This window comes from Mustela lutreola, chromosome 16, assembly GCF_030435805.1.
Source record: "Mustela lutreola isolate mMusLut2 chromosome 16, mMusLut2.pri, whole genome shotgun sequence".
Lineage (NCBI taxonomy): Eukaryota > Metazoa > Chordata > Mammalia > Carnivora > Mustelidae > Mustela > Mustela lutreola.
The window spans coordinates 1,546,739-1,560,282 of NC_081305.1; the positions used below are offsets into that span (position 1 = coordinate 1,546,739).

General features: G+C 57.3%; 1 protein-coding gene across 6 annotated transcripts in view; it reads right to left on the reverse strand.

Moving 5' to 3' along the window:
• Positions 1-13,544, reverse strand: part of BANP (BTG3 associated nuclear protein) — a 116,931-nt gene that overhangs the window by 66,672 nt on the left and 36,715 nt on the right. For 4 of the 6 annotated variants that reach the window (XM_059153414.1, XM_059153417.1, XM_059153412.1 and 1 more), the window contains exons 5-6: positions 7,292-7,408; positions 5,509-5,684 (exon numbers count right to left, since the gene is read on the reverse strand). In XM_059153414.1, coding sequence (XP_059009397.1) covers positions 5,509-5,684; positions 7,292-7,408 — 293 coding nt within the window. The remainder of the gene's footprint in view (positions 1-5,508; positions 5,685-7,291; positions 7,409-13,544) is intronic. The other 2 variants (XM_059153415.1, XM_059153416.1) reach the window with 1 other exon arrangement.

The window sequence follows — 13,544 nt, forward strand, 5'->3', positions numbered from 1 at the left end:
GAAACAAGATGAAACACCTTCCCACATAAATATGTGAGAAATTCCCCTTTCGACCCTTCAGAAAGCGTGTATTTATTTTACTAAAATAGCCTGGGCATCTGAAGCAGATTCTACCGGCCTTACTGAAAAACTACCAGATCGTAAGAAAAATAAACTAACCTTCTATTCCGATTATTCTGTCCACGGAATGAACTAGCGCTTCTGAAAGACCTAACAAAAGCCCTTCAGGACTAACTCGAGTTTTCCTCCCCCGAAAACACTCCCGCACAACTAACACTCTGTCCTGAGGGTCTGTTCCAGCCCCAGGAAGAGGACGGAGCGGCAGAGAGCGGCGGAGAGCGGCGGAGAGCAGCAGGACGACGGCACCAGCCACGCCGTCACGCGCACCCGCGGGACAGAGAGCAGGGCCGCCGGCGTCCTGCGCCCCGCCACTCACACACGGACGCCGATGTGCCTGAGACCCCCACGCGGTCGCACCCCGGGCTCCGAAGTCCCAGGGCCGTGCTGTGCGCTCTTGCTTCCAGAGGCTGTGGGCTCGGAGACACGGGAGCCACTTGAGGAAAGGCGTGGGATCAGGGGGAATCCGCGGGGTCTTCCGTTCGACCCATGTCCAGGCCCACTGCTGGACCACGCTGCCCCGCTCCGACATCACCTGGAGGCTTTCATAACCGGAGTGCGAGGCCCCTCCGGTGGCTCCAAGAGCCCAGCCCTCACAACCGTCCTCTTGGCCTCACGCCCTGGAGCATCCAGCTCCCCGCGTCGCCCTCCTGAACCAGACCATTCCCAGAGCAAACATCGTTAGCTTCTGGAGTCAAAGGCTAAGGCCAGTACGAAGGTGTGACCTTTTCTATGGCCTGCTGAGTGGGGGCGGCGAGGACACGGGGCCCCACGGGCTGCCGGGACCAGAGGCTCTGGCCACAGTCATGGAGGACAGCCCTGCGAACAAGCTGACCACGGCTTTCCAAGACAGGCCCTGCTGGGGTGGCCCCCAAGCCCCGGATCACACAGGACTCTCACAACCCGGCACATTCCTGACCGCTCCCGAGTCACGCGTGTCACCTGAAGTGAGTGCGGACAACACTCGACCCTCAGACCGACCTGAGAAACCAGACAGCCCACCTCTCTGGGATTAGCCACAGTGCACTATGTACCCTCAGCGCAAACCCCCAGGCTTCTCTGGGAGTGACGGGACATCTGTGCGCTATAAACAGATGGATAATCTGGGGTTTTAAAATGGGCAGTTCAAGACGACTGAGTCACACACAGGATCACAAGAAAAAGGGAAAAAAACAAATGGTCTTTGGTACCGCAGCCAAGCCCCTTCCCCCAACTCTAAGCACGTTCCCCAGAAACCACGCGTGCACCAGCGACCGAGGCGCAAGGCCACCGACTCCGGCCAGGCGGCCCTACTGAGCGCGAGTCATCACGACCTCAGCCAGGACTACAGCACGAGGCCAAGGACGTCCTCCTTGGCAGGAGCGAGCGGGAACCACGGGACACGGACAGGGCATCCCCCGTCAGCGGCACGCGCTGTCCCTTCTGGAACCCCGCGGGAGGAGCCGGAAGCCCTAACCCCGGGACCGGCACCCCCCAGCCCCCTCCCCTGGCCTGTCGGGTCCTTCCGCCATTCCGGCTTCACGCGCCAACGCCACCTTCGCCAGGCACCAGCCTGTCCATAGTCCCACGGTTCTCAGGAGCCCACTCAGGATGCCGATCAACATTCTTAATGTCAGGGCGCCTGGAGGGCTCAGACGGTAAAGCCTCTGCCTTCGCTCAGGTCATGACCCCAGGGTCCTGGGGTCGAGTCCCACATGAGGCTCCCTGCTCCGCAGAAGCCTGCTTCTCCCTCTGTGTCTCTGCTTGTGTGTGTGCGCACGCGCTCTCTCCCTCTATCAAATAAATGAGAAATCTTAAAAAGAAATAAAAATAAAAATAAAGAATTTATGTTAAAAAAAATAAGTTTACGTCAGGGCGACTGGGTGGCCGGCGGGTTCAGCCTGTGACGCTTCATCTCAGCTCCCGCCTCAATCCCAGGGTCACGCGTTCAAGCCCCATGCTGGGCTCTGCACTGGGCATGACGCCTACTTCAAAAAAAAAAAAAAAAATTTATGAAAATAAATTCTCAAGAAATGTTTTCAGGACGCACCTGGGGGTACAGTCCGTGAAGCACCTGATTCTTGATTTCAGCTCAGGTCACGATGTCGGGATCGAGCCCCGCGCTGGGCTCCAAGCTCAGCAGGGAAGTCACATGAGAGCCCCCTCCCTCTGCCCTCCCCTCCCCAACCACACGCTCGCTCGCTCTTTAAAAAATGAAATACAATAAATACAAAATACAGATACGGTGCCTTGCAGTAAGTAATGGACTCCACACTGATATAAAACAGCATATCAGTTCATGCAAACCATTTGGAATTCTTAAGAAATAACTATTTTGGAACCTGTGGTTTTTAAAACTGTAGACAAGTGGCGCGTCCCTGTGCAGCTCTGGGCTGTTATTCAGGAACTCGGGGACACCATGCAACGCCGAGCCCAGGGCCTGCAGAGCTCTGCGTGTTATCAGAGCTTAACAGAAACTAGCTGACCCGACCCTCTCCGGCTGGGCTGGCTGAGCTGGTCTCGGGGAGGACATGGGAGGGATGGTGCTTGTGCATCTCAGAGAAGGTTTTCACACGCGACGCCACTACAGGCCGATGGTGACTCTGACAGGCACTAACAGAGGGCCTGCTCTACAGCATGTGGGTGCGTGGCAGCCTCCAGGCCCTTGGGCACCGACCACAGTTCTAGCCGGGGCAGCGCAGCGGGGCCTCCCCCCAGACGTCCAACTGCCGGGGGAGATGTTCCTAGGGCAGAGGCCGCAGAAGGCACACATCCCAGCAAGCTTGCTCCTGATGCCGTGGTCAAACAGAACGGTCCTGAATTACGATCGCTTCTTCGAACATCAGAAAAATTCCTCTAGTTTGCCTCAATCCTTTTTTAGTTCGTTTTTTTAAGATTTTATTTATTTATTTGAGAAAAAGAGAGAGAACACACACGCACGTGAGCAGGGACAGAGGGAGAAGCAGGCTCCGCACGGGGCAGGAACTCCAGCACGGGGCTCAATCCCAGCTCCCGCAGACGGGGACCAGAGCCACCCAGGCCCCCTGGTTTGCCCCAATCCTAACAACACGTACCGACCCTCAGACATGTCAGCGGACACAATCCCCGGGATTGCGGGTCATGGTTCCCGCAAACGCGTCAGCGTGTCAAGAACTCAGACTCAGATAAAAAGAAGATCTGTATTTTTTTCTCCGAGAGGTCACTAAGCTCAGAGTTTGAACATTTTTCTGTGCTCATTTAGCAGCATGCTGTAGTTTCCCCAAATAAAGTATTTTTCACATTAACCACATCAAAGTAAGATACTTAAAAAGGTAAAATATTCTATTTTTAAGATAACCCGAGAAACTTCCCGAATTATCAAGTGCCGAGTGCCTCAGCAGATGCAGCTGAAACCAAGCGCACGTCGGGCCTCGAGGGGCGGCCAGACCCGCGTGGGTAGTGACCCGGAGTCCCCGTGGACAGACGGAGCACGCACTGCTGCCAACGCCCTCCCCACCACGGAGGTTAATGCCACTAGCTGAGATCGGGGCATCCCTCTCCTCCTCAAATCTAACGTGCAAAACAGCGAGGCGAATCCACTCCCGGGTACCTACCAAGAGAAACGGAAACACACGCTCTCGCCAACCCCTGGGCAGGCGTGGTCATCACGGTTAGAAACTGGAAGCACCCTGAGCGTCCGCCAACAGATGACCATGGTCCATCCACACGGCGGAGCAGGACCCGGCCGCGGACAGGGTGAAGGGCTGGTGCTCTCTCCGCCCCCGACCCCCGCCCCCGACCCCCTCCACCGCCCCCACCCCCACCCGCACCCCACGTGGGAAGTGCCTACAACAGGTCATTCCAGAGACGGAAAGTGGGCCGGTGGCTCCCAGGGACAACGGGCAGGGACTACGGCGGGACTCCTTTCTAGCGTGACAGAATGTTCTAGAATCAGACTAGATGATAGTTGCACACTATGCAAAAATACAAAACACCGCTGAACGGTCGACCTCAGATTGAAATTAGACCTCAGATGCACAGAAAGGCCGTCCCTAAGCTCTCATACTCTCCTCGCTCCTGTGCTGCCGCCCCGTGCTAGCAATTTATGTCAGACGTGAGCAAAACTTGGAGAAAAATACTGTTTTCCCTGCTTCAGCTATGGTAACCAGTGTAACAGGAAAACCTTTGCTCAGTAAATCTACATCCTTGTCCTAAGGAATTCACACAGCTCCTGAAGTAAAAATCAACAACTCGGACCTAGAACCAGAAAACCTCCCAAGTACACTAGAAAATGAAACCCAGGCTTTCAAAGTCAGCAGCACAACACCAAACACACCCGCCCCTGCTGTAAAAAGCTGTGTGAAAAGCCCAAGTGGGCCCAAAAAGGCAGGACAAACGCGCCAGGCAGCAAGGGTCCGCTGCGAGGCACGTGAGGCCGGCTGCACCGAGCAGGCCAGTCGCGGGCAGACGTCCGACCGCGGCAGGAGAAGCAGGGGGACAGGAAGCCAGGTGTGGGTGCAACGGGCTCACGTCCAGGCATGGCAGAGCGCTCGCTCCGCCTCTCGGGGCGGGACGGGAAGAAGACCACGACCCCCCCCCACCAAGCACCTATGTCTGGCTCTTGGCAGAGATGCAGACAGAGCCCTGGTCAAAGGCAGTGACCAGCTGCCGGCTACAAAAGCGCAAGAGCCTGTCATCAGAGAGTCTCCAGAGCCCGACTGATCCGCACGCCATGGAAGGCTCCCGTGCTGCCGGGGAGGAGAGCCCCACAATCACACGGCGCGCATGTCGCCATAAGAAGAGCGAGCAGGACTGACCGCGGTCTCCAGACACGAAATCCACGCGGCTCTCGCTCTGTTCTCTCCTGGGAAACAGCCACCGTCTGCACACCCTCCCCGCTGAGCAGGGCTCCGTCCCGAGAAACCTATCCGAGCTTGAGGAACACGAGGTCAGAAACTCACGTCACGCCTCAACCCACCGAGCCTCACACTCGAGCCCGGCCCAGCCTAGACGTGCTCAGAACATCCACGTTAGCCTCCAGGGGGACAGTCATGTCACACACACAATACCGCGGGCGACAGCCCAGGGAACGTCCGAATCCTGCGCTAAAAGCGACCACGAGGTCGGCCGTGTCTAGGTGCTCCGTGGCGGGGGCGGGGTGGCTGCTGACCGCAGGATCGTCGGGGGACGGGGAGCCCTGCCCTGCGCCAGCAGCCCGGGGAAGAGACCCAGATGCAAAACGCGAACTACGTCTCGACCGAGCGTGGGTCATTTTGGCACCGCCAAACCGTGCTGACGACGTTGACAAACCGTGAAGCTGAGCCATCGGGGACGGAGGCCCGTCTCGCTTTCCTAAGAGGCAGAAAAACAAGACAAAACACAAAACGGTACCTACTGCCGTTCAGGCAAAAGCAAGAAGCTTTGCAGGCGCACCTTCCGAGTTCAGGGTGATGAGGGTCACGTTGCTGCCAATGTTCTGACTTCCTGACTGTCCACAGCTGGAAATGGAGTCGCTGGCCTCGGACCCGCTCTCCCCGTCCTCGTTGTGGCTGTCCTCTTGACCCGGCACCTTCACCACAATCGTGTTCTGCCGTCGCCCCGGCACCGCGCTGAGCGGGAGACAAAAACACCAGCCAATGTTGTGAGAGCGCCACGACCCACAGGCAGACACGAGCGCTCGGGCACCGCCGTGTTCTTCTGTCCTCCGTTTATCAGACTCTAACCGCGCACGGGGCAGCCGCGCACGGGGCCTCCCACCAGCTCTCCCCACCGAGACGGACAGCAACTCAACAGCACAAAATAGTCTGGGGTTGGAAGAAACCGTATGAAATTTAAAAGCGTGCAAACATGTTTATATCGCAAAAGAAGGAAAATCACAACCCACTGTCACTCCAGGCCCAGACTGCAGCTCTCTGATCACAGAGGTGACCCCGCAAATCAGACACGTGCATAACTTTGGAGACAATGTCAAAGACAGACCGGATTAGGAGGAGGTGAGCCCGGAGACTCCCACTGACCCAATGCACTCCGCACTGTTACACCTTCTGGGAGCAACTGGGCTTAGCTAAGGGCAGAGACCACTCCCGCCTCTTCCCGCCGACAAAAACCACTCACGTGGGTCTAAAAAGCCAGCCAAGAACGTCCTGGGGGGTCGTCTCACCACACTTAGGGATCCTGACAAGGAGCAATGAGCTACTGCCCGAAAAACAAGACACAAGCCAGCAGCTCCGAGAAGGGCTCGAAGCATCGCTATGTACTACTGCTCGGACATGCTCCCTGGGGCTTCTGGGACCTTCTCAGCATCCTTTCACCGGGCCTGGCAGGCAGGGAGAAAGGGGAGGAAACGCACTTTGCCTGTTTACACACACAAAACACGCTTCCAGCCCTGGCCGAGCCGCGGGGAGGGAGCTATACCTTCGGAACCTGACTGCACCGCAGCCTGCCCAAGCTGACCTCGCTCCTGAATGCTCCGAGACTGACAGCTAACCTCCAGCCAAGCCCCGCGGGAGGCCCACCTGACCCTGCCTCGCCTCCACGGGCCGGGGCTCCCACCCGACACAGCAGGCCGCGGTCCGGCGGGGCCCCCGAGACCGGCAGGACAATAAAGGAAGCGGGACACAGCGGGGAGATGAGGAGCAAAGGCCGAACAGAACTCTGTGGACACACGGATGGAAACCACAGGCCAAAGAGGCCTCTCGGGCACGTTCCCAGGAAAAGCTGAGCCCAGACCGCCAGGCAGGGCTGCCCGCAGTGACTTCACCGTCCACGCTGCCGTAAAGCTCTCCTATTTCTGACCAAGGTTACATCCACCGGGTCTCCAAAGAGAAACATCACCTGGACATGCCTTCCTCACTCAGCAAACTTGAAAAAAGGCTGTCTGTTGACCTGACATGCTGCTACAGAGACAGACAGACAGACGTGAGTGTGGGGCGGTCAGGGAGGGGGACACAAGCTCCAGCGGCTGCTGTGGAAACATCCAGCCAGCTCCCCTAAAGCACGAGAGCACTGGACGTGGCAGCTCCAAGTGCCTCTCCCTGGACGCGTCCGCTCCTCCAGCCAGCACGTCAGGACGCGGACCCGCAGCACGGCTCGGCCCTCCCCTACCACGGACAACTGCGGCCGGCTGTGCCCGGCTCGGAACGCTGGCTGGTTCTCCAGGGGACTCATCTCGGTGGCAGTGGCAGTGAAAGATGGGGCTGGTGTTGTGGCTACTGACTTGCTAATGACATTTTCCAGGGACTCCGGCGCCCTGCCGCTCAAGGGGTCGTCCATCTTGGCTACAATGGCGTTCTGCCGATCATTGTTGAGTATTACTGTAGTCTGGGGGACGACGCTAGGGAACAAAAGAATCACAAAGAAAAAGAAGACCTTAAAACAACAACATTCATTTTCAGCGTACATAAGAGTCATTCAACACAGTCGGCTCCCCTTGACCTGCACTCAGGGCGGGGAGGCGGCCCCGAGTGGAAGTCACGGGTCAAGGTAAGGGGCGCTCCACACCGGGCGAAGAATAAACCGGAGGTGCTCCCCCTTTTCTTTTTGTTTTTTACTTTTTTTCTTTTGAGGAGAGAGTTTACCTTCCCCCACGGCCGCTGTTCTCAGTGGAGATGAGCAGGAACACTGACACAGAAAGGAGCCAGAGCTCCCGGGGTGTTGGGCAGTTAAGGTCTCGGCATAAACACAGCTTGCTATCCGTACTCAGTGCGTCCCAGAGATGTCCTCCACGACAAACCGAGGCTTTCCTCAGCACGACGCTTGCCAGCATCACCCCAGGGTTAGGTCTGCTAGGAAAGGGGCAAACCCCTCCGGCTGCTACCAGGGGAGTGTGGGAACCGCAACCCAGAGCCTGGGCCCTTCCCTCCAAAGGAAAAGGATCAGACAACAGAACAGAGTCCCTAGTGGCCTCCAAGAGGCAGGACCCTGCCCGGACACCCTCTGGGAGGCGGCCTGTGAGTTTCAACAAGCGGCAGCCGACAGCACATCTCACGGACTCCCAGACCACTGGGTCATTGAGCGTCCGGCCACTGGAGCTGTGGTCCCGGGAGGTCGGGGCGTGCTTTGCGGGGAGGGGGCAGGGCCGCACTGGAAATGCACAGCAGCACCACGTGCGAAGAGGTTATTCTGAAATTTTACCACTCAGGGGGAGACGATGCTTTCACATGAGAAGTTTCACGTAACCCAAAGCGCGTATGAAAATGCAACCCAGGGTCACGGCCTCACGGCTGTTAAACCCCCTCTCCCCAGATCAGGGGCACAGACGGCGCCGTTTCATGCCTGTGGAAACCACAGGACCATGAGGTGTTTTTCTAAAATAAAAGCTGAATCGACGGCATTTCATTCACAATTATTATTTTTCGGCAATTCTACTTGTCCTCGGACAAGGACCTAAAGGAAGCCAATCCTTACAGCCTGGCCACAGGGCAGGCATCACAGTAACCCGGGCCGCGACCCTCGACTCGGTGCCACGGGTGCAGCGGGCTGTCCAGATGTCCGAGCCTCCTGCGTGGAGACAGGAGATCCCAGTTCTTGGGCGTTCGCTATTTCCCTGCAGCAAAGTCCGCGGAGCCCCGCTCTGTGCGGGGTCCCACACAGGCCTCCCCAACCTCCCCTCCCACGAGCCTCTCTAGGACGGCTCTGCGGGCTACCAGTGTGCTAACGGGAGCTCACCACGGCGGCAGGACACGAAAGCTCTCGAAGTCTGGAAGGGAACAGATTAAAATGCACTCGTGGCACCGACTGGCAACGTCGTTGGACAAACAGACCTCTCCTCCCTCACGGCTCTTGTCGAGGGCGAGGAAGCAATGTCCGGAAGCAGCCAGCATCAAGGTGAACGAGTAGCCCGAAGGGGCGCCCACGACGTCCCGGGGCTCCTGGACGGGGGCCGCTCTCAGCAACGCCACGTCCACTTCCTCGCCTTGCAGAACGAACTCTTTCCTAAAACCGTTTTGCTTCGAGAGCGCACCACGGGCGACGTGTCCGATCTCTCTCACAAAGCCCCCTTCCTGCCTTAAAGGGAAAGGAGCTGTCCCTACAGCGACACATACGCGCGCCGTCCATCCAGGGGACCAACCCCCAGCGGAACGCGGGGCCCCGGGGAGGCACCAGGCTCGGTGTGAGAAAGCCGATCCGTGGCTGACGGCCCCGGCGGCCCCGGCGCGATACCAGCACCCTGCTCTCGGCTTTCGGCAAAACTGACAGACGACCTAGTTCCCTCTTGAGCCCAGAGATCATCAAACGTCATCCCCGATGACAGCGCACAGGGCCCTTAGACCGGCCCGAGGAGCTGAGAGGCGTCTCCCCTCCCGGAACGAAGCTTCTCAGCACTTGAAACTGAAAACTAGCTCTGGAAGTAGGACCAGGGCGGACCCTCGTCTCCCTTTAAGCGGTAAGTCATCCATGGATTCAAGGATTAGTCGACACGAAAGCCCCATCCATCTCAGGGACGCAGTCGGAATCCTGGACTATTACGAGTTTGTTCTAGGCTGACACACGGATGCGGTTTTGTCCGACCGGGCACGAATGGTCAGGAGATCCGTCCGAAACAGCTTTTAACACCTCCGGCCTCACAGCTACAAGAAACACTTTCTTCAGCTTCAGCCTCTCTCTCTGCCCCTGCTGGAGAGAAGTACATCGGCCGATGAACCCAGTAAACTCCAGGAAGAGGAGGAGATGGGAACGAACTTCCAAAAAAGCAAAGGAATGGGGGCGCCTGGGGGGCTCAGTGGGTTAAAGCCTTCGGCTCAGGTATGATCTCAGGGTCCTGGGATCGAGCCCCTCGGCGGGCTCTCTGCTCAGCGGGGAGCCTGCTTCCTCCTCTCTCTCTGCCTGCCTCTCTGCCTGCTTGTCATCTCTGTCAAATAAATAATCTTTGAAAAAAAAAAAAAAAGAAAAAAGCAAAGGAATACAGTGAAATTCTACTGGGGAAAGCGCATTCGTGGGGTGTTTTTCAGCAAATGACGGTATTCAGATGACAACGCAAACATCTGAGAAAGCACATCAGCCAGTGCTCCAACACACCAGAAATTTTACACTTTCAACTAACGCGATTTATCAGCCTCAGGTGTACAAAAGAATATCTCATTTTTCAAAAATTAAGGAACATCTATGTCCACTAGTAAGAATGAAACTGTCGTTGAAGGGTTGACATGGGAAAATCGCCACCATAATGTGCGTGTCCTGCCCAGGCGGAAGGACACGCCCCAATTACTCCATCACACGGACCTGCGTGGGCGATGAAGCAGTTCTGCAGATGTGATTAAAAGTCCGCACTGGCTGACCCCAAATTAACCAAAGGGAGATGATCCCGGGTGGGCCTGGCCAGATCAGGGGAGGGGGCGAGGCCTTCTTTGGTCTTGGAGACGCCCAGCGGCCCCCGCCAGGTGATCCTGACCTCCCGCTCCTGCCGACCTGCTCTAGATGTCCAATGAGCTTGGCTGCCCCCACAGCTGTGCTGGCCAACGGCGGCACAGACCCTTACAGCTGTCTGGTCCCTCTCTCGCTCTGCCACGCCTCCTCTCTCAGCCACACACACGATGGTATCGCCTACTGGTTCTGCTCTGAAATTACTGGAGGTGGTAAAAGTACCCAGAGTCCCGTGCCCCCGTGGTGACACCCTATAAAGCGCGTAGCTCAGTACAGTAGGGAAAGACCGAAACTCACCCTGGAACACTTCTGGGAACGCTTCTGGGAACGAGCCTCGAATCCTTCCTCAGACTTCCCGGCTACGCGTGTGCGTGTCTGGGTCCATGCTCCTGGGCCGACGCTGCCCCTTGAGACATGTCTGCCCTCCCAGCCTCACCCCTGCCCCCAGCAACCACTAGCCTGCTCTCCACCTGTGCGGTTCTCACACTTGGCAACGCAAGACACACGCTAGCCTTTGAGACCGGCTTTCTGGGCCGGGCGGAACCCCCGAGGTCGGTTCCCTCAGGGCGGCTGAGGACATTCCCGCGGCAAAGGGCATCACTCGTGGGCAGCCTGCCCTCTCCCCTGTAACCCCGCCAGGGCAGCGGGAGACCAGCTGGTTTGGGTCATTACAAACGAGGCTGCCAGACATGCGCGTGGTGCTTGTGGACACACGCTCTCACTTCTCCAGGCTAGTGCCCAGGAACGGGACTGCCGGGCCGCACGGTATGGCCACATCTCCCCTCCTCGAGGAGCATAAGCTCATCACTTCACCGCGTCCAACTCCTCCCTGACCTTACGGACGCTGCTGTCACTCCCACGTCTAAGAGGTCCGGGCCAGGTCCTGGGTCTCGAAGAGTTTCCCCTACAGCTTCCTCTGCAGGTCTCGGCTCTACACTGAAATCTGTGCTCCCCTGGAGATTAACTTTTGTTCCAGGGGTGACGTGACCCCAGGCTCCTTCCTCTCGTTCTGCCTGCAGGTGTCCGGGTGTCCTGACTCCATGAGTTAAAAGGCTGCCCCTCCCCCCCGGGGTGGGTCTCTGCACCTCGACGCAGCCTATTTCTAAGCTCTGCTATGTCCCACCCACCAATTTCTCTCCCTCATTTTGTTTTCTAAAAACTCTGTGCCCGATTCACTCGTTGACAACCTTCAATCATTTTCTATCTCCTTACCTATATGTTTGTCGTTTTGGTTCTTAAGTTTCTATTAAATAAAAACCAAAATACTGGGGCACCTGGGGAACTCCGTCAGCGAAGTGTCTGCCTTCCGCTCAGGTCACGGTCTCGGGGTCCTGGGACCGAGTCCCACATCGGGCTCTCTGCTCAGTAGGGACCTGCTTCTCCCTCTCCCTCTGCTGCTCCCCCTGCTTGTGCGCTCTCTCTCTATCAAATAAAAGATTTTACTTATTTGAGAGAGACAGCGGGATAGAGCACGAGCAGGGGGAAAGGGAGAAGCAGACTCCCTACCACGCAGGGAGCCCCGACCCAGGACCCGAACTGACGCCAGACACTTGACCCACTATGCCACCCATGTGACCCTAATAGATAAAATCTTAAAAATAAAATTAAGGAAAAGTGGAAAAATGACACTCAGACTGTGCCGCCTGTTATAATTCTAAGATTACACTGATTACAAGCGAATGTGCCTAACTAAGGTTATGCTAATTACCCAAGCTGGATACGCTTACCTCAAAATGGTATTGTTCAGAAGGAAAAGATACACAGTGACCTGTGACCAGGGGCACAAGGACCACTCCCCCTTGTGGACAGCGACTGAGTCCAGGGCCCACAGCGACTCCCCCAGGAGCACTCACGGTGGGCAGCACCGCCCCAAGGACCCCACATGGAAGGACACACTCTCGAAACACAAAGGCACCGCACTGCCTTCCCCGTGCAGACCAGGTAAGATGGCCACCCAAGGCCACAGGGCCCCGTGACACTGTCCCAGACTTCTCCCGGGAGAGTCGAACCGAAACCAACGAGCAACAGCTCATAAGCAACTACAGTTTCAACATTAGAATTTCCTGGGGGTTCTAGAGACCAGCCCCAGTGAGCCCAGCGGTTTTGTGTTTTTTCTAACCATTTCTTCTGGGATTCTGCTGGTGCTGCTAGCTCCCCACACCAACAAGAAAATCCCACACGTGTTCCCCCGTGTCAGAGGCACAGGTGTGCCCCGCTCGCTGTTTCCCACGTGCTGCACTGGGCTTATCACGCGGCACTCCCCGGCCCCCGCACCGCGCACAGGCTCTCTCTGTCCACCTGCCGCCCCGGCGAGTGCCCGGAACACAAGCCTGCGTGTGTCACGGGGGAATGACTTCCACACAAGCCCGGTGACTGAACTCAGGCCTCTGGCTCTTGCCTCCAGATTCCCTGGTCTCAAGCTGCTGGTCCACGTGCCGAAAGAAACCAAGAATCACGGCCAGAACAGAAACCTCACGAGGAGACACCCAAAGGACCGCCGAGGGCGCGGTCATCCACGGAGGGGACCTGGAACTCTGTGGGCTTCGGGGCCCAGCATAGGGCACGAGGCCGGGCTGACGCTAGACCCTCGGTGAACAGAACTCTTGTGTGATCCGTCTTCGCAGCCTCACGGGGCTGGAGAGAAGGGCGCCGCGCGCTCGTAGCTTCACCGTCCGCGCACTGAGGAGGGACTGCTGCTTGCGGAGGGTATGGATGTGCCCACGGTCTCCCCACTTACGGGTGACAGAGCTCGTATTCAAAACCAAGTGCCTCTCACGCTCTCAGCGCCTTGTGAGCCCAGCCTAGGAACGGCCCGATGGCACTTACTGCTACACTGTGCTACCCTTTCAGTGTGGGGTTTCACGGTTTTATTTTGATGCACTGAAAACAACACGTCTCCAGCTTCCAGACCACGCAAACATCTTCAAGCTAAGTCACAAATGGGCCTTCAGCGTCTCTACTGTGGCAGGAAGCGGCTGTGTGACCATGTTAGAATTCTCGGTACCAGAATTTAGACGTTCACGTTTCCGTTCCTCGGCTCATCACACACACAGAACGGGACTGTCATCTGAACGTGCGCCAAGGGGCTCTGCCGAAGTCGAAAAAAT